The sequence below is a fragment of the Anarrhichthys ocellatus genome, unplaced genomic scaffold, assembly GCF_004355925.1.
Source record: "Anarrhichthys ocellatus isolate YVR2014 unplaced genomic scaffold, GSC_Weel_1.0 scaffold10, whole genome shotgun sequence".
NCBI classification, from domain to species: Eukaryota; Metazoa; Chordata; class Actinopteri; order Perciformes; family Anarhichadidae; genus Anarrhichthys; species Anarrhichthys ocellatus.
The window spans coordinates 1,578,706-1,599,924 of record NW_022280040.1 but is presented as its reverse complement, the minus strand read 5'-3'; the positions used below and the strand labels follow the sequence as shown (position 1 = coordinate 1,599,924).

The following is a 21,219-nucleotide window of genomic DNA, read 5'->3' as shown; positions in this document are numbered from 1 at the left end:
GTGTGTGTGTGTGTGTGTGTGTGTGTGTGTGTGTGTGTGTGTGTGTGAGAGAGACAGCGCCAGGCTCACTGCCACAGAGAATCACCCTGTCAGTCTCCGTGTCTCTTCGTCTTCCCCCGGCGGCGTCACTCCCTCGCTGCACAGATCAAAGAGCTGACACATGCCCCGATGTCCTCTCTCTCTTCTATCTCTGCCTTACACTCTCTGTCTTTCTTGCAATCGTAACCCTCTCGCTCTGTCACTCACCCTCTTTTTTTTCTATCCTCACATCCAGCTTTCTCCCCGACTATATCAGCGGGGATTTTGATTCCATTACTGCCGAGGTCAAAGCATTCTATGGCGACAAGGTGAGTGGAACACAACTTGTACACACTCTCAGATCTACAGGTGTACACACAGGGACACACACACACAAACAAACAAAAAAAAACAAGAGAAATCCTTACTGTCTTTAGTACAGTACAACTTGACTCCTTAACCACCTTGACATGTCGACAACTTCATTAAGAAGTTTACTTTTCCAAGATGGATTGATGATTTGTCCACACAAGCAGGGACTTCTCTGTTTCATAGTTCACCCAATAAATCATCTTTCCCCATCTGGTGCAAAGTGACGCCGACCATTAAGACATTTTCTCGCAGAGCGGTGTTTGACAGCAGTTGATTTTACCAAAGCAGGATTTAGTTTTCTTTGTGCTGCCTGAAAGTTCACAATCACAAAACAAGTAGTTGCTGGTGGATGAGTTTAGCTGCACATTGTGAAGTAATAGAAAACAGGGGTAAAGTAAATCACTTGATTGTGTGCAGGACTCGTGAATACATTTCTCAACAATTCCTGGGATATTCTTAATGAGCTAATAAAAGATAAACATTGTCCGAGCAGTGTTTGTGTTGGACAATTAAGATAAGGGTTGGGTGGAAACGTAGTTCATACTGATGTATTTGTGTTAGCTTTTTTGTCCAGATGAGTATTATCAATGATGCAATGCAAATAACTTTAATCCTGAATATGGGCACACGTTGTCCCCCAAATGAGCCTTCCACTGTCACTGGATTCAACAAACTAAACCCTCAGCAACTCTACATGACACGAACTATCAACTCAGCTGGAGCTTGACAAATATCCTGCTTTGTGTGCGTGTGTGTGTGCTTGTGTGTGTGTGTGTGTGTGTGTGTGTCGCAGGGTTACAGAGTTGACATGAGGCAAGTGGATAAGTGACTACTCAGAGCTGGCTGGGGTTTAATGGCTCGTATACTCGAGACTCTCCAGGAGTTTCACCTGCAGTGACGAGAACATGCTGACTGAATTATCAAAGTGGGTGCAAATGTACAGTCTGACATGGTTTCAACTGTCGGTGCACTCAAGATCCATGTAGACCCATAAAAAACTACCTCTGTCTGTGGTCAGAGTCACATTTTACTGGTATAATCCACTTCCTGCTGACTCAGGAACATGCAAGCTTTTAACAAATACAATATATTCCATCATGACCACTTGAACCACTCTTTCATGACAATCGATCAAACTTTATTTCAGACCCGGGGTCCATATAAGACAAATACATATTGCATAATGCTTTATAGGTCATATAATCATCTTTGACTTAAAGATAAAAAGTGTAATGGTGTGGCTTGTTGGCTACTGATCAACTTATATTATATTAATGTGTCTCAAGCAAAAAGACTGTGAATCACGATTAGATATCTGTTGAGTTTGCTTTACTTTAATGCACTAAAAAGACTCCATTAAGACAATATCAATGAGTTCTGTGTTTACTTGTAACATAGGATGTAGATGTATTCTAAAAATATCTAAATTATATATAAACATAGTCCAGGTTTACGTCCTACATCGTTGCCTTTGCTCCCTGCATGTGCCTCTAGCTGTGCAGGAGGCCTGTTCATGTAGGCATATTTAGACTAAACTTCCCAAGGTCATGAAGATAAAATGCAAATTCTTCTATGAAGTGGACTCTCCGTAATTTATAACAAGCAAAATGTCATACAGGAACCTGTGAGGAGAGGTGAAGCTCGGTTCAATAAGTGATAAATACAAGGTGTCACACACTTTCGAGGAAAGGAAAGATCAGCCCCACTCTGATACACACTACTGTGTATAGTTTGAAATGCAGATCCAATACTTCCCTATGCACACACACACACACCATCACATGCATACATACTCGCACACAACAATATGGGTTGTCACCCTCTTTTTTCCTCTCACTCTTTTCCCCTCTCTCTCTCTCTCTCTCTCTAGCTGAAATATTCGTCCCGTTTCACAAATATCACACAGATTTCCGTAAAAAAAAAAAAAGAAGAAAAAAAAAAAAAGTAATACCTTTTTTTTTTTTTCCATGAAAGAGAACAGACTTTAATGGTAATGATTAAGGAGCAGAACAATGGAAAAGTTTGAGGCGTTCCTTCAGAGATTTGTCGGAAACGGTGAATAATTCTGCATAAATGGAAGGGAGAAAACAGAAGCATCCGCAAAGGGAGGGGGAGAGAGAAGAGGTGGGGAGCGAGCGAGGATGGATGGGATCAAACAGAGCACAGCGAACATGTTTGTGTGAACTGACTGCTCTGTGTGTGTGTGTGTGTGTGTGTGTGTGCGCGCAGTGGCAAAGTTGTGCAGTGAATGGAGAGACATAGGGAGAGAACGCCAGAGTAAGGTTGTTTACCTGGATGCTGTAGTTTAGGGCCACTGACTGGAACCTCTACATTATTCAGCAACACAGCCCACAGACAGCCAGACAAGACTAAAACACTGATTTATACCTCTCTCTATCTCGTTGTGTTTTTCTGTGCTTTGTTATCCCCTATCCCTTATCTTTGCCTGGGTTTTTGTTTTGCTATCTCGGAATGTGTACATCCATCTGATTATGTTGTGTGGCCTGCATGTGTGTGTGTGTGTGCGTGTGTGTGTGTGTGTGTGTGTGTGTCCATTTTTCTTTGTGCGTAGGGGTGCAATCTGATAGAAACAGATGACCAGGATCTAACAGACTTTACCAAGTGCCTCGCAATCATGGTGGAGGAAATTCAGAGACGGCAGTTACAGGTAAACATCCACCGCACACCACGCACACAAGAATTAAATTCTTGACATTTTATTAGGAAAGGAACAGTTTGAAATTTGTTTCAGTTGTGGTTTCACCGGGGTTGTGGGCTGTTTCTTGGCCCGGGTGCAGTGACTTCCTGGGCATAACAATACCCTTTTTAAAACAATGTTTTTGACAAGCATTGCTTTAAAAAAAAAAAAAGGGTATTGTTACTATTATTAAAAGGACTACCAGTTGTTTTAGCACTGCGGTAAATACATAAGTAAAGCTCTCCTCTAACTCAGCCTCTGATAGCTGAGTGCCATTAGCAAGGCATTCAGTCCTCCGTTACTTAAGATGAGCTGCTCAGAGGTCAATAGTGCTGGAATGTGGTTGACTGGGGGCAGATTTGAGGCGTGTGTGTGTGTGTGTGTGTGTGTGTGTGTGTGTGTGTGGGTGTGTATGAATATGAAGCAGCTTGCTGCTGGGAAGGAACTTGCATGCTCACTCAACATCCATCCCATGAAGAAATGAGCGCTGGAAAAATATCATTGGAATAATATGTGCCGCATTTACACCTACACGTAAAATGCAGCCGGTAATCGAGGTTTGCCAGATTTAAAATTAAATACTTTTGTTGTGATATTTTCAAAGTGAAAAGCATTTCCCAACAAACTGATATCCAAAACTCCAAAAGGAGCTGCGCCAGCGATTGCGAAGCCGCGTGCCCAGCCAGCTGCTTCAGAGCCAAACACAGAGATCTGATCCAGAGATGGAGTCCATTTCCATTTTGACTCTAAAACCGTCAGCTGAATTGCACAGAATGTACATCACATGAGGACAATGTGTGCAGGCTGATACAACAAACAGTATATCTCTGATTGTCATCATTTCAACAAAGGTCATTATTAGGGAAGTGTTTTGACTATCTGTCTCTTTACTCTCTCACGCTCTATCTCCTCCACTATTAGAATTTTTAAACGTTGTTTGGCTGAGTGTTGCTCCAATCACTGGCGAGTGCCACAATCACTTCACCCCTCTAAGCTGATGAAAGACCATGGAGAAGACGCCTGCACCCACACAAAACATGCACCTCCTCTCAAACCGCATGCGTGCGTGTTGTCACATTGTGCGTTTTCACTTTCATTTTAGTTGTTTGGCTTAAAGAGAGGATATACTTTTGTCCTTCCGTGAGCGTTGTTTTCGTGGCCTGGCTAATATTTGCTCTGCCTTTGAACTGACGCTGAGTCTGTCTGCCTGCGAAAGATAGGAGCCTGGCAATCACTTTTTGATGTTCTAAAAGAATTGCTGATGATGACTTTTTGTTTTGTTTGTATACCTGGATTTTTCCACTTTTCCTTTACCCACTATGACTCTGATAAGTCTGATTTGACCATTTGTTCCCTTTAACAACTTAGTGTATGGTTGTATAGAAGCGGAACTTTTCTAATGATATAATGTCATGCCTTGTCATTTTCCCTTTTGCTTACTTTCACTCATTTTTCCGATCCACTTAGCCGGTTAAATTGAATCGAACACATAGATGAAATAATAACGGGCTGATTTGCAGATTTCGGAGCATTGTGCTCCTGTTTTGGCTGTTTATGATTCAACATATTAGCCTCTGAATGTTTCCCTTTGCACGGCTTAGCGCTTGATTTGGAGAGTTTATCTTGTATTCTGTTGGTTGACATCCCAAAGAATGGTATCAGAGGATTATGGTGGGTGGATGAGTGTGTGTGTGTGTGTATATATTTATATATACGTGTGTGTGTTTACGTCTTGAAACGTGTGCCTATCTACATTGTGCATGAGTTTGTGAAAGGCTGGTCTGTGCGTGTGTGTGCGTGTGTGTGTGTGTGTGTGTGTGAGCATTCAGTACCTGATTACATCCGTTTGTGTATGTACTTGTTGAAGTGTGTGTGTGTGTGTGTGTGTGTGTGTGTGTGTGTGTGTGGGTAGCCCAGCATCTGGTGTATTCATGTGTGCTTGTCTGTTTGTCTTCTCAGAGCTCTGTCCTAGTTAGCTTCTCTCCCCGTGCGTCACAAACAGCACCACTGCTTTCATTTCTTCTCTCTCTTTCTCTGGTTATCTGTTCACATCATCTCCAATAAATGGATATGAGTTTTTGTTTTGATCTCCGAGCCAGCATTGCTCGCTCCGGCTCCCCCAGCCAATCAGGAGACTGTATGGACGGATCTGTTGAGCCAGCTTGTTAGATTCTCTTCATTCAGTCGTGAGATTATCCTTTTCCCCCGTTTGTTTTTTGTTTTGTTTTTTAGTAAACAAACATGAAATAGGAACACATACAGATTTGAAACCGTTATATGGAGTTTGATATGCGTAGCAAGTGATATGCAAGTGTGATGGGAAGCGATAGATTGAGCAAGCTAGTGTGTCATCAGACGCTGAACCGCTGAACATCTTTTTTTCTCTCTAGTCATTGCTCCTTTTTTCTCTGCTGAGGTTTTCTGTCGTCTGGCTATGGCGACTTCTGAACTGATGCTGTTCACTGTTGGTTGGATCCTCTCCTCTCTCATTCTTTCCTCTGGTAACAGCTATGGTCCTTTCAGGGTTGTGTGATTAGTAAGCCATAACAAAGGTGGGAAGGGCATCAGAGATGTATTTGGGAGATGGTTTGGTGGATGGACAAAAAGGGCCAGACATATTGTAAATGAGAGATCCTACTTCACAATACATTTATATATTTATAAAAAACAAAACTTAAGTATCGTCGTATTTGCCAAAGCCTGATGTGGCTTATTTTTTTGTACCATAAGTCATATTAGTGAGCCACACCTGGGTGACACATTAGTGCTGTAAATACTTACTAGGGCACCAAATCTGTGGCGGAAGATCGCTCCCATGCACTCTTTACTTCTGTTTGAGTAATGAATGCTAAAAGCTTCAATGCCCAGCTGTTTCAGGAAATGACTGAGCTATATATATATATATATTATATATAATATCTCTCTCTCCCTCTCTCGTTCGTTCGTCAAGTGTTGCTGTTTACAGTTTAGGGGATGCTGCTGCATGTGGGGGCGTCAGCCAGATGTTGAAATAACCTCAATCTCTCAGCTCTTGGTTTTGTTTTAAGTCCATCGCCTGAGGCAGGAAGTCGGTAACGATAGATTCAGTTGGGAAATAGTGAGTTCCCATTATGTACAGTAAGGACCATTTCAGAGCTCTTCTTTCACCTTTTGGATAATGTTGAATACGTTGAGGTGTTGGTGGGTTGTTGAAGTAGTAAAGAGAGGAAATGAAAATTATTTTTAGATTGATTTTCAGGTGATGCTAATGTTTCCTGTGCTGTAATTTATCAAATGGGCGAATGCATGCACATCCACGCAGAAAGAAAACGCTCACACATCTCTCTAGAGGTGGTGAATTGTCAAAGTTAGAAACAGCAGAAGGAAACATGTTTACTGTCTGCTCATGTGTACTGTATCCACCTAATGTTCAGCTGCAGCCCAGCATTAGCAAACTTAATAGAAAATGAATTTCCCTCTTACATTCTGTTTGCTTATTCATGTATTTGCAGTATGTGGTTGAAGTGAAAACAATGAATTAACGTGTGATTGATGGTACTGTACGTGCTGGTGTGACTGTCAGTCGTCAGCCTCTGACAGCGCCTCTGCCCTCTAGACTCTGCTGGGTTTTACGGCTGTCAGCACTGGTGCCTGACTGCTCAGGGACTTTTTATAAGGATGTAACTGCTGAGAGATGTAAATATTGAATGTAAGAGAACTGCTGGCTCAAAGTTAAGAAGAGCCTCATTTTAGTTCTGAGGTTGCAGGAAATGGCATTAGTTTAAGTAATCAAGTTACTTGATTTGCCGTTTACATGTTTGCCTCTCTATTCAAAGGACTGATGTTGTTAACCCTCATTGTAATGGCCCAAATTCATTGTATGATCTCCCACTGATTGTTTATCTGTCCTCCTTCTCAGTTCTCTCTCAATGCTCTGTGTCCTTGATGTTTGTTGTCTGTCGTACTTGTTTGTTTTTCGTTAAATGAAAAGGCCAGCAATATTCTATGTTTTTTATTATTGTCAACAAACTCCATGAAAAGACCAAAACCAATAATGCAACCGTCTCATTACTTTCAGTCTGTGGAAGCCGATATCTCAGGAAAGCCTTCAGAGAATTTTGTTCAAATTTGGCACAAACGTCCACTTGGCCTCAAGGTTCACTGTGACAAACTCATGACTTAATATGCTAATTATTACAATATCACAGAAATATCTATTAGGATAAAATGATGAAGTGGTGACATTTTGGACAGACATGGATGTGAACTGCAACCTGACTGGTTGATGGGAGCATACAACCAGGAGGCAGTAATCCTACTTTCGATATACCATACTCCTTTACCATAATTAGTTGCCAAATTATTATTGGTGGGGTCTATTTTACACACTTTCTCAGAGCAAGACACCTCATGGCTTTTCACATATAGATGCATTTTTAACAATGATTTTAAAGTGTTGTTTTTCTGCAGCCACTTCTGCCGTCATTTTTCTTCATTGAAACAAACAGCAGCATTCTGCCAGAGAACCAGTCCAGTACATCAAAACCATGGCATTTCTCTGTGTCTCATTAAATTCTGTGTCTTTCCAGGTGGATGCCATAGTGACACTGGGCGGTCTCGCTGGCAGATTTGACCAGACCATGGCATCTGTTGAGACCCTCCACCACGCTCTGTCCATGACACGACTCCCCCTGTTGATCATACAGGAGAGTAGCCTGGTGTACCTTCTCAGACCCGTGAGTGTATTATAAACACGCCTTGGCCGTAGCCATTTTTTTCCCCCACAGGTGTAGTGAAATACAACTAAAAAGTGAAGCTGTTGCACTTAAATGTGTCGCTGCATCATCTATCCTTGAATTTTTAGTCCAATGAAGCTGCTTATTATGGCTGTATCTGTATTTGAAGTTGCATATTAAAAGTCCACTCACAGGCAGACCCAAAGTATATTTTCTTTGCACTAGACTAACCATTGACTGTATATAAAGATCTTAAATACAGTCGACACAAACATTCTGCTCTGCTGCTCCAACATCTCCTATCCCTTCTAATCACCCCTCCCCCGGTCCTTGTCTTCATTTTCTGTTCTCTCTCAAAACTCTTCTTTCCCTTGCTTTGCTTCCCTGCTTCCACCTTGATTGGAGTGTTGAACACTTTGTTTCTTTGTTAAATAATCACTTCAAGAACCCCTCACCACACACACACACACGCGCTCTTCTCTGCTCTTATGGTGCCCCAATTTGCTGTTGTGCACAAGAGAGAGAGAGAGAGAGTTTCTTTTGATGCTCCCAAATTGTTTTTCCTCAATGCCAGCCACTTTCTCATGCTCCTCAGTTGATTGAGTTTACAAGTGGGCCGAGCTGACGCCATTTGGGACACACGCTGCTCTTTTTTTTTTTCCTCCTATGTTGTTTATTTGCAGGATCTTCAGGACAAACAACTAACTGTCACACTTCCTGATGACACCTTGTAATGCTCCAAGTAAACCTTTCTATCATGCACTCCCTCCCTACCTCTTGTCATTATTCCAAAGGCGCGTTGTCATTTGCTGCTTCATACCTCGACACCTCCAATTAATCTTACTTCAGTGAGGGTAAATTAAGCTCGTTTGTCAACGCAGCTCCAATTCGCCAGCGACTGATGAACGCAGACGCCTGTACATGAAGGTGAACGCAACCTTCGAAAGACCCAGTACTATTTGTTCCAGTTACATCTGTAATTGAAGTGTTTACAACTTTTGCCAAATATCCTCACCACCCGTATTCCATGCAATCACAGCTTCGTTACGTGCTTAGCTTTGGGACCTGGTGGTACAATCAATACGCACACAGTTGTTCATGTTCTGTACACAAACACACACAAAACAAATTAAGACCACAGATACAGTATTTTAACAGCTGTGTCCATTTTGCTAATTTGACAAGTGGGACTATGTCACCCGAACATATTGCTGATATAACCTTAAAGCTACTTTATAGTTTCTTCATTTTATTAAACATGCAGATTTTAGAAAATGAGTGAGGCATACTTCTTCATTCCTGAGTGAGTCAGTGCATGTCTAAGTCACAGACGTAGTATGATTTAATCAGGGTTGTGTCTGTTTGTTTTACCTTCTGTTTCCCAGATGAGTTGTCAAAGTGTGATTATGCTATCTTTGGGAAAATGCCGAAATGTTGCGTTTTCTATAGCTGGCTCAGGGCATTGCATAAGTCTCATGTCTTTTATTAAATTATGGCAAGGGACACGGCAAGGGCTTCAGGCTTGTTTATGCTGCGTCCCTACACGGCAAGAAGATGTTTTAATCAGTCTCGATCTCAAGGTGACGCTAAATTTATTCAATTTGAATCTAAAAAGAAAGAAAAAGTTGCACTGAGTTCATGTGTTTTGTTAGTTCTTCTTGTGAGACTCTGTCGCAGGGGGCAAGCATAGTCACATTTACTCAAGTTAGTGTCCCATCCCCTGAAGATACTTGAGAGAGCCTGTTCTCAGTTCTGTGGGACAAACAATGCCCAGCGCTGTGTCAGCCCAATCCACGCTATAAATCACTCTATAAGCACACACACACACACACACATACTCTCCAGGTCATATGTATGAGCTTGTTTACCTGATGCCCTTTAGAAGAGTGAAACTTGTCAGTGCAAGAGCTGATTTAAATGATAAAGTGTGTTACCTGAGGTAAGGTAATGCATCCCAAGATAGCAACCATGTGGCATTCAAATATACAATAAATAAAAATATGAGCCAAAGAACTGACCCAGGATTGTCTGTTCTGTACTTGAATTAATAATTTAGTGCAAGTAATAAGTGCAAGACAACAACGATACAAAAAATCTCAACTTTGTTTATAGAAATCAAATCTTTACAAAAAACGTTAAGAACATTCAAACTATTTTGAAATTATTTTAATGACCTTTCATTTAATATTCCAACCTAATAGTTGCATGTCTTAAAGTAGATAAGATGATGAACATGGAAAACATCTCATGCTTTAAGGTGTGTTAGCATTGTGAGCATGTTAGCATGCTGGCATTAGCATTTGGCTCGAAGCACCAGAGTTTAAGTCCAGCCTCATAGAGACGAGTTGTTTTATGTTTCTATTCCTATTTCTCAGTTATTACTGTGCACATAAACCTGTTCCCATAATACACAAACTGATCCGCTTTCAATGTTTTTGAAATATTTGACAAAAAGAATTTAAATTGGAACTCAAATCTCGCACCAGAGTGCTGTAGGCTTAACACAAAGAAGATATGACGAAATAAAAACAAAACAATGTATACCGTAAAGTTCATCACATGGTTTTCAGTGTCTCATACATCTGTAGTTTTAACAAGGCAACTTTTTAAAATTCAACTTTCCCCATTGAGTTCCATTCTCATCCCTCTTCTCTGTGTTCAGGCTAACAAGTTGCTATTGCAGTTAGCGGCTGTAGCTCTACAACCAGAAAGGAACACTGTTATCCCGAGTTGTGTGTGCTGAAATGCAGGTCCACGTGCATTTGTTTGCCGTTCTCTCTGTTCCCTCACACACTCTCACCCTGACACAGTTACACAAAGAGACTGTGTTTATGTTTAGAAAACAACCTCAGGGATGTTTCCTCAAGACCAAATGCTCCAACGCTTAGAATTCTTCCATTTATCCTTCCCTCTGGCGTCGCTGCTCTAGGAAGCCAAGCAAAGGAATCTCTGCTTTAGACATTTCACACTTTCAAGATTTCAAACTCCTAATTGAGTGTGCCTGTCTCTGCTGTCTGTGTCTGTCTGATTCTTTTAGTTGACTGATCTACAGTAAGTTCTAGCTATCAATGCTTTTTAGTTTTTTAGTTTTATGCTTAGATGTTTGGCAGTTTGAGCATGCATAGCACTTGTAGCATGCATATATTAGAAGTCTTTCAATAATATTTCAGGCAGTTTCCTGCGGATGCAACATTTCCTTGCGGTGTTTCTTTGTACCTTTTTTGTACGCCGTGAATGAGAGAAACTTCGTTTTGACCTTTTTACATTCCAGCATCAGGCTTTATTATAACCAGCAAATTCAGAGCGAAGTCATTATTCAGCCTGAAGAGTCTGACACTACCTTGCACCTACACTATGTGATGCTTTTTTCCCCTCTGCGCTCTAGTTTCTCAAAGGGATACTGTGACTTTTTGAAATGTTTGTCATATTTATTTTCATGGAAAGACTTCATTGGACCTCAAAAACATCTGTTCCTCACACATCATTGGAAAACAATACAAAGTCAACCATCTTCCCCCATCATCATTATATACTTTTCTTTATAAGCTACAATGACACAATTTTCTGCTTTTAGTGTGGGCTATCAGTTTAAAAATATGTTGACTCCCTGTGACACACAGTAAAATGAACTAAAATTCAAAATGGCAAAGTTTCTTTTTTTTAAGTGTGGGCAGGAACATGAAAATGGGTTTCAGCTCTGACAAGAGCAATCATTTATTTTAATGAGCCTTGTTCCCTGGGCAGAGAAGCTCAGTTTCTCATTCGGGGCTGGAAAAGTCTAAGAAGTCTTACTCCACATTTTTTTCTTCCCTCTATCACATTGTTTCCACCTGTCATCAGCTGTGGCACAAATGCACAGACAAACACAACACATGTTCTGTGTGTCAGCAGGGCGGTCACAGACTACAGGTGAACACAGGCCTGGAGGGTGACTGGTGCGGCCTCATTCCAGTGGGTGGACCCTGCCAAACAACCACTACTGGACTGAAGTGGAACCTGAGTGAGTCTCTTTCTTTTCATTTTCAGCATTGGATTGATGCTCTAAAGCCAATAATTAGTCTCCAACTTCCTTTGTTACTTTACTTTGTTTGAAGGCGAAGGAAAGAAGATCTTTTTTTTTTCCCTCTGACACATTAAGTGCAAAACTTTTTTTCTTAAGAATTTAATTCTTTTGTCTCACAAATATGAATTCAAACAAAACAAACTGTCTCTTTTAAAAACTCACTTCTTCCTTCTTGACTCCGATTAATACGACTATCCTGCAAATGTCCGGAACAAATAGACGTGTGATGAGGAGAAAGAAGAAAAACAATGTATTGCTATGGCTAAAACTCTGAATGAGTGTCCTAATTCAGATTCACCAAACCATCTTTACCGGACAAACTTTTTGTGTTAATTGCTCATTTCTGCCTGATGAATTCCACCTGTTCATGTGAAGGTGCACGTCTGTGAGATTTAATCATTACGATAACCAATGCTCCTAAAATTGCCACGCAGTATGCGGTTGCATGTTCCGCTCCGTTTGTTGTCAAGTGTCAATCACAAAAGTGTTGCCAAAAGATTAAAAAGAAGAATTACCTTCGACATAAAATAAAAATAACTCAATAAATTGTCAAGCCATGATAGTGATAGTGTGGTGAACGGAATTTAAACTTTGCATTAAGTTTTTATAGTCACACATTTTATTTAGATAATTTCTATATCATATTTAAATAGATTCAGATTACGGTTTTATGATTCTTAAGTCAAAGGTCACCTATGGAGAGAAGCAAACTATAAGTACATGACGTGTAGGACAGAGCTGGACCACTGGTGAAGGTTGTTAGTAAATTCTTTTAAATCATACGCGCCCCTTGAGAACCATTCTGTTCGCATTTGATTAGGCTTATTGTCTCTCTCCTAGTTATGTTGCTGGTGAAATTGGTCCAAAATAACCAAGATACTATACATGATAGATGATTGGTGGTGGCATGTTGGCTGAAGATACAAGTGTCAGGTCTCTAGTGAAGGAGAGGACATTGCAGATATCAAAGGGGCAATTTAACATCAAGGGTCTCAACATTACCGTTAGCTGCCAATACCGCAAACATACTACGACTTCCACTGAATTTTCAACATGCCTGGTACGATCCAGTTTTTCCGGTTAGTTTCACATATTGGGGGACGCATGCCACAGTGAGCTTTTTATATTCTTGAACATTGTATGGAAATCCAATCAGACACCCGTCTGACGACCGCTGTGGTCTTACCCGACTAAGCCTTATGGCCAGCTGTGCTCTTAATGAGTTGGCACAGACCAACCTGCCACCAGTGCGAGGGGAACCTGGACCTTCTGTCAGTGGGTTTGTCTGCTTCCTGGTTGGTGTCCACTCTCTGTGTGTGCATGTCTGTATGCTTCTGGGAGTCTCTACACTTGAGGGAGCACGCTGTTGTCACCGTGCTTGTTTCAACAAGTCTATATGTGTGTTTGTGTGTGCACCTCAAGCCCCGTTGATGAACTTGTTTTTGTGTGTGTGTGTGTGTGTGTGTGTGTGTGTGTGTGTGTGTGTGTATATTTACTCAGCACACCTGTGAGATGGCCTTCTGAGTGGTAATGAGAGGGTATTTATACATGAGAGTCCTATGCAGATTAGCCAGTGATAACAAGATGCATAATTAATCACATGCATATTTAGAAAGCTGGAACTAATGATTTCCCATTGGGGTTGGGAGGAAGGACCAGAATATGAAACAAAAAAATCTCTTTTTTTCCTCACATGTCTGACAGTATGTATGCAACGTCATACAGCAACAGTGCATACTGTAATACCATCTTTCGTTAGCTCAGGGGCCCAAATCAGTTCTGTGTCCCTCCCTGGTGACACCAAGTCTCTTCAGAGGTCCATTGAAGTGATCCCCCACACTTGGGTTCAAAGCCATTCTGTGATGAAAAATACATGATCTTTCTATAAAGAAAGAGTTTTGGGCTGTCAGCCATTACAGTCGTGTTGCCCCAAAGGGAACTTTTTGCTTACATCCAGAGCTTGTTTCAACTTTTGCTTTAAAGAATAAAATTCTGCAATGATTCATGTGGTTTTGAACCAAAGCGTAAATTTGGAATGAGTAATCGGTTATTGAGCAAACTTTTTTTATTGGTTGTTGTACTCCAGGGGAGTGTGCAGGATGAGCTGAAATACCCTTGGCCTAAGTTAATTATATCTTTTTTTTTCTATGTCCGTTGATTCATAATTTATATTGCTGTGAGATTAGATCAGACACAGTACACATGTATGCTGACAGAGCTGTGCTTGAGCTCTTTTAAAAAGATGTAATTGGTTGATCCAAAAAAGAAAAATGAATCTATTTGGTATTAATGGAAGACAAATGGCTCATCTTTCATCAGTTTCTGTTATTGCTGGCCAGTCTAGTAGTTGGTCTGCATGTAAATCTATAAACCAGCAAACGCTGTTTAATTTCTCCAGTTGCCAAGTATCTTACTGTTCTGGCATCATATCGCGTTATTGTGTTGGGTGGGTGGTTTTGAACGTTTGAATAATATTTCTCCTACCTCTTTGTCTTTCCGCAATTTAAGAAACTCTAAGCCTCTTAAAAATCCTCCGTACCAGGATCTTGTATTAACTGTCAGGGGAAATTCGTTAAAATACTAAGAATTTCCTTAGATTTTCGTCATCAGGTGCTCCTCTTTGTACCAGGAAGCTTTATGAATACAGCCCCAGAGTAGCAACTACACGGGAACCTTGGGAGCATTTGGGTTGATGCCCATCGGTACAGCACCAGGAGAAAGGAGATACTGCTGGCAGCACTGTCAAGCCCTGGAGGTCATGAAAAAGCAATCTGCTCAGAACCTTCTGCAGGCAATTAGCAGATAATTGTCATTCAGATCAATTGACTTAAATTCTAATCAGGCATTTGAAAGAACAGTAAGTAAGAGGGGATAGTTGGTGAGGGTTGGAAAGCAAAGTAGAGTTGAAACTGACACTAAGAGTTACTGACTCTCCTTCTCTTGCTCATGCTGGTGTGTCTAGTAAGTTGATGTTTTCCACGGCTGTGCCTATAAATAAGACTGCAGCACCCTGACCACACTTCAGGTTGAGTTTATTCCTCTTTTTGTATTAATTCAGCATCTTAAAAACAAAGGCACGTTTGAGCTTAATGTGTTGATGCCTGAATATTTTAGCATACTTAAAACTTGAATATTCTTAGCAGATTTTTAATGCAGACTTGTACTGTTTTTTTAATATATGTTTGTTTTTTTTAACCAAGAAATCATATTTAAAATAAATGCATGAATGCACAGGCTTTGTGTACAAACTCTTCAGAGCTTTCAGCCTGTTAGGCAGTAAGGGAGAAGAAAAGGGGAGTAGCAAGAGCTATCTGCAACAGCACGAGGCAGCGGAGAGAGCCATGGATGGCCGTGGCTCAAGAGAGTCTTTGTTGAGACTGCTGTCTAATGAAAGGACTGCACTGCGGTAATGATACTAAAGGAAGGGAGTGTACTACTAAATAATGAAGTGACTGCAGTGTAGTAAAGGTAACAAAGTAGGAGGGAAGTGCTCAATGAAGTGACTGCTATGTGCTAATGTCCATGCAGGAAGGAGGGCAGTGCATGTTGGGTATAGTATCCTGAATGTAATGTGATGAGAGTGCCGGTTGGAGACGGATGGGTCTCCTGAGTTGGTATGAATCTGGCACTGCTCCCATACTACGCTGTAATAATTTACCCTTTTTTTTCTTCTGTCATTTCCTTTTTCACTTTATTCCTCCCTCTTCCCTTGTACCTTCCAATTTGCTCTCATTCTAATCCTGTCTCTGCCCGACACCCCTGCTATCCTCCATATCACTGAGCTCCATATCACCTTCTGTATGTTACATTAATTTTCAATCATCAGTTCTGAAATCCCCCGAGGATACTGTCAGTAAATACTCTCTCTGCATGTGTGTGTGTGCGCTCATATATTGCTTGTCCTGTGTCTAAGTGTCCATACATGAGTGAGCCTGCATTGGTGCATATGTGTGTATTTTCAGATGGGTTGTGCGATTTGGACAGTAGCTCAGGGCAATATTCCTTAATGATATAATTTCCCCTCATTTGTTTTATTTTTTATTCATGTTAATATGTCACATGCACACATACCATTATGCACCCCACCCTTCCAGTTATTTGTGATAAGTAGACAGGGTTGTGTCCAGAATAACTACGTGGAAGATCTTGGAATGTGATTGGACGTGTGTGGGAGCTTTTAGCAGGAGCTAGTATGTACTGCATCATGGCCATGGCGTATTACACTACATTTGTTTTTGTACTGTGACAGCGAATACGTGCATTTCCCAGAACTACTCATTTAAAGGTTCCCTGTGGAGCTTTTCTCCACTATTAGCGCTACCGAGAAATGTTTTTGTGTGTTGGTCCACATTTTGTTTGTGCTTGTGGACGCACACAAGGAGGCATATGCAAGCACACAAGGGTAATGCAATACACATTCCAGCCAATGGTTTCATACTGTTTGAGTGAGCAACAGGTAACATATCAGGAAACACCCTAATGTGCCAACAAAGGCGTGGAAAAAGAAGCCTGCTGTATAGTAAACATGGACGCAAACATTGCAGGATTCACATCCGCCCTGCAAATGTTTTACACGAAAGGAAATGCAGTTAACACGTTTGTGAGACCTCAATGATGCACATAATGTGTAAAAACTCCGCAGGGTACCTTTTAAGTCTTGGTAGTGTGACATGATTACAAAACAAAATTCTGCAGAGATACCCTACTTCCCCTGCACCCTCGTGTGCTTTACCGCGCTTTGCCAAAACCAATCTAATTATGTTAAATGAGACGATTGAGACAAATGAGGCGATCACTTGTGGTTGATGACGGTTTCTCTCTGATGCTGCTGCCCCTCTTGCCCCGGTCTGACTTTGACAGCAGCTTTTCTTGCAGCTTGTGACATCTGCCTGAGAGTGGGACATGCTTCAGGGTTTCTGTTTCTGGCTCCACCGACTCTGCTACGGTTTGGAGCCCTTATCCAATAATGTCACCCGAGAGGTGGGGAGTGGGCTCTTCTTCTGATGGAGAAGTGATCTAGATCTAGTGTTCTAGTGCATTTTCAAATATAAAAATATGCAAATCTTAGTTCAAGTTTAAATACACACTACAGTCTTAATTAGTAGAACTGTAATTACTCTCCACCTCTCTCAGAGTCAGCCTGCTTGATGGCTTGGCAACTGGTGGCTGTGTTCATGTGTATCTGGTAATGTCTTAAGAATTCAGCTGTCAAACTTTTGAGCTTCAAGAAAGCATACAGAAATTATATTTAATAATTAAAGTTTCTAATTTTCTTGCTTTTGTACTCAATGCCAATTGAGCAAGCTCTTGTATTATTACTATTTTACTTTCGAGGTGGCGCATTCTTCTTGTCTGTTCACTTCTCCATCTACTTCTCAGTAGCCATTATTTGATATAAATATTAATTAATAGGTTTTCTTTCAATTCTTCTCTCTCTCTGTTCAGTTTAGGACCACTGATCTGCTGCTCTGTTGCAATATTGTTTATTTCCACCAGAAGTCTCTAGTTTTGTTTGTTCAAATTGGCCTTATTCTAAATGTCAGGCAGTACATCTGTTCTGTTCTTGGACCAAATAATGCAGCGGCCATCTGCGGAAGCTTTCCTGGCGTTTGGTTTTAGCTTCATGTGCTTGTTCCACCTGAATAGAATTCAGGTGTACTTAAAGTGGCAGTACACACTCCAAGTCTAACCTCAAAATGACCGCCACTGTGTGAGTTTGGGTTGCTTTAGACAGCTCATGGCTTCACCATACAGTACATGAGCACACAACTGTTTAGTTCTCATGAGAGGTTGAAAAGCTCTTGGACGTTTCAGGTCTTTTCATTTACCCTGAGGTTTCTACCACAGGCTGTTTTCAATGTTTTTAGTTATAAATGCAAACATGGAAGTGCAGTTCATTACTGCTTTATTCTGGGGGTTAAGAAGGGATACAGATCAAATAGCAGGGGAGGCAGGGTCAGTAATGGTGAGCATGATTGTGGATCTCACATTAAACACGGTCCTGATTTAGTCCCAACATACATTTCGAAGACATGCAATATGTTGCACTTTTTTGCAAGCTTAAATCTTTGGAGCATAAGCAATGGCAGACTCAGCTAAGGCTGTTTTTCATTTCCTTTACTGTAGGAGCTCAAACTGGGTTGCTGATACCAATGATTATGCAAATTAAGGGTGAGTTCTTTGCGCTCCTGATTGGCCATGCCCGGGAACATCAACCCTGACCAAGCTCTTGTCGGCCAGGCTCCGATTGTTGATTGGTGTTGCCTGCAGTAACACTTTAAGACCCCTGCCGATTTATTTGCATTAAGTAGCCCTAACCTCTCTTTTTTTTTTCCCTGCTCATTTTCTTTGCTGTTGTGCATTCCATCGCCCCTTGCTCTACCCCTGCAGAAAATAAGTGGCAGTGGACCACCCACAGCAAATAACCACTGTAACATTAATCTTACGTAAAGGGGTGTCATTGAGTCCCCACACTCATGAAGGCAAGAAAGGAGTAACCACTGGAAACCATCGACATGCTCGGCTCTGTAGCACAGCAACCTTCTGATCACACTGTGCTTATGCGTGTGCATTTTCAACCACATTAATCTCTGCAGTTATTTGGGAACTCGGGGTTGGCTCTGCACTCTCTCAAGCATTATGGATTTATTTACACTGATTATACTGTTTAGCAGAGTTGGTCATTAAATCTTGCAGAGCTGGAGATATATTCAGCTCTGCCAGCCTCGTACACACACTAGCTGCACTCAAACAAATTCCTACCAACTGTACTGACATGGCAACAGAGTATTTCAATTAACGTTGGAATATTACATATTAAATTCACTAAGCACTGTAGTTGGGACATTAATGATCTGTATTATTTTTTTTGCGTTTTTTTCCCTCCCTGTTTAGAAACTGTGGCAAACGCATGAAGTCAAAGTGATTATGCCTTTTCCTTAACACACACCGACACATTGCTGCATTGTGCTTCTTTCTCTTGAAGCTCGGGCATCAGGGGGACCAGAAACAAGCATCCATAGGTGCAGTCAGCACGTAGCGAAGCTCCTCTATTACACTCCGCAAACATTTAATGGCGCCTTATCCTTACACACACACACACACACTAAGGATGAATTGTAGGGAGAAGCTTATTCAAATCACGGCATGTAAATGGCTATATGTTTAGCCCACTAAAGCCCATTGTTATTTATAATACAACATATTTAAATGACTCGTAAAGTGACCTTGTTTTTCAACCCACTAACAACTGTATAAATATGTTGGAGGTTAAACTGATTGTTGTATGTTTTATGCAGAGTGCATGTTTGTGAAGCCCCCTTACCTAAAGCCATAATGAGATTCACCGTGGCAGTTTGAAACGGCGAATAGCACTGACTAGTGCTCGACATGAATAGAAAGTGAGCCTTCATGCTGAGGTTGTATTTTAGGAAAAGACAGCACATGTGGGTGGGTGATGGAGAGGTAAGGGGTTTCATGTAGGCTTTTTTAGGCCTTTTGTTGTACCATTAATAATGGTACAACACATTTTAATTTATACAGGAAGGGGGTTTGGAGGGGTGTCTTTGGAGGAAGTGTAGTCACAAACACGGGACCGTCCCCCTTGTGTGACGATGCTCCAGTGTGGTAGAGAAGCTGGTGTCAGTGGCTGAAAAGGGTATTGCATGACTTGTGCTTGGAATATCTAATGCGTGTACCCAGGTCATATTGTTATGGAACTGTTCATTTGAATGTAAATATGCATATGAAGTATAATGTATTATACCCGGTAAGGTTTGCAACACTTTAAGCCTGCTTTTTCATTTTAATTCATTTTAATAACTTTCTTTTGGTGAGATGGGCTTTTAACATTTCCAAATATTTTAAAAGCCTGGGCTTGTTTTTAATTGTCTCTGCTATCTTTTACTTTCATGGATATTGCTTTTGTAGAGCTTAGTCCATTTACGTTAGTATTATGAAGCTACTTTTAGGAGATCAAATGTTCTTTGGCAGTCATTAAAGGGATTTGTAAAAAATGTAAATGTTCATTTACTAAAGAGCTCAAGCCTAACAGACACATGCACTGTGAGCAGAAGTTTTGAAAGAGACTCCCTGACACATTGTACTCTGTTTAAATTGAATCTGTTGTCTCTGGCTACAGGTGATGAACTTGGGAACAACTGTCTTCTCTTTAGGGCCTGTGTATGTGGAACTCTCTTGGTGCAAAGCCTAAGATTAAATCATTTTCTTGCTCTTTTTTAAGTACCTCCAACCAAGGAACATAACTTTGTATCAAAGACAAAACTCTCTCTAGGTCTGCCAAATCTTAACGCATTGTAAAAATGCGTTCTCTTCAGAGGATACGAGGCTTGCTTGGTGTTTAGATCTCAATAAATGAATTACTGTAGAAGAATGGCAGGATATGTGTTTTCAATCTCAAGTCTAAACTATAAACACTCAGCTCAAGTTGCTTCAGGATATGGTCTCTGACTTTGCAGAAAGAATAAAAAACATCATACTGCAAATAGGGTCAATTCATGTTGTGAAACAGCAGTCTGAAGTGCTGAAACGGGACTTTATTGATCTGTAGAACATAATGCTGTGGTGTTTATCAGTGGCCCTGTACCACCAGTCAGAAGAGTTAAGAGATTCAGCAGATTGTTGTCTCTGAGCACATTATTTCCGACTGCATGTACCGTCCAATTCAGTGCATTTTAGCGTCAATTTCAACTTCTTCTGGGACCGCAGACATCTTTTTTTAAGGCAGATAGACTTTGCCTTAACAGGTCAGCCATTTGTTCCTCGTCTTGCGCTACCAGACAATCGGAGGATCTCGGCGGACCTGATGTCTGGGGATTTCCAGACATCGCCGCTATCCTACGCCTCTTGTATGTCCTGGATTCTAACAGGCCAATCAAAACCATTATCTACTTTGCAATGTCAAGATATGCAACAGGTGCGCCGCACATTGCATTGTTTGTTGTGAATTTCAGCACAGCAGCACCCTAAGGTTTGTCTGTGCACCAGGCGCTGTGGTTTTGCTGCTTTCCATTACTTTTCTTTCTCCCATAATTTATAAAATTAGCATTGCACATGACTCTCTCCAGGACGAGCCGGGGCCCTGTGTGCTGATAGCTTCCTCAGTTCCTGTCTTGATGGGTAATAGGAAAAAGAATGGTGAGTCTGCTGAGAAACAAGAAGCACTCAACCGATCCTGCAAACGTATCAAATGTAGCATCCATTCCTTTTCATCCACAGCCTGTCCCAAAAAACAATCTTCATTGAACGTGTCATGCACATTTTAAACTTTTCCCTCTGATGCAAGCATATATATATATATATATATATATATATATATATATATATATATATAT

The 21,219-nt window shown here is 41.0% G+C and overlaps 1 protein-coding gene across 3 annotated transcripts in view; it reads left to right on the top strand.

The window, feature by feature from the left end:
- The window catches only part of tpk1 (thiamin pyrophosphokinase 1), a 56,168-nt gene that overhangs the window by 23,473 nt on the left and 11,476 nt on the right, over positions 1-21,219 (top strand). For all 3 annotated transcript variants that reach the window (XM_031849868.1, XM_031849869.1, XM_031849870.1), the window contains exons 5-8: positions 275-347; positions 2,963-3,058; positions 7,657-7,803; positions 11,695-11,803. In XM_031849868.1, the coding sequence (XP_031705728.1) occupies positions 275-347; positions 2,963-3,058; positions 7,657-7,803; positions 11,695-11,803 (425 nt within the window). The remainder of the gene's footprint in view (positions 1-274; positions 348-2,962; positions 3,059-7,656; positions 7,804-11,694; positions 11,804-21,219) is intronic.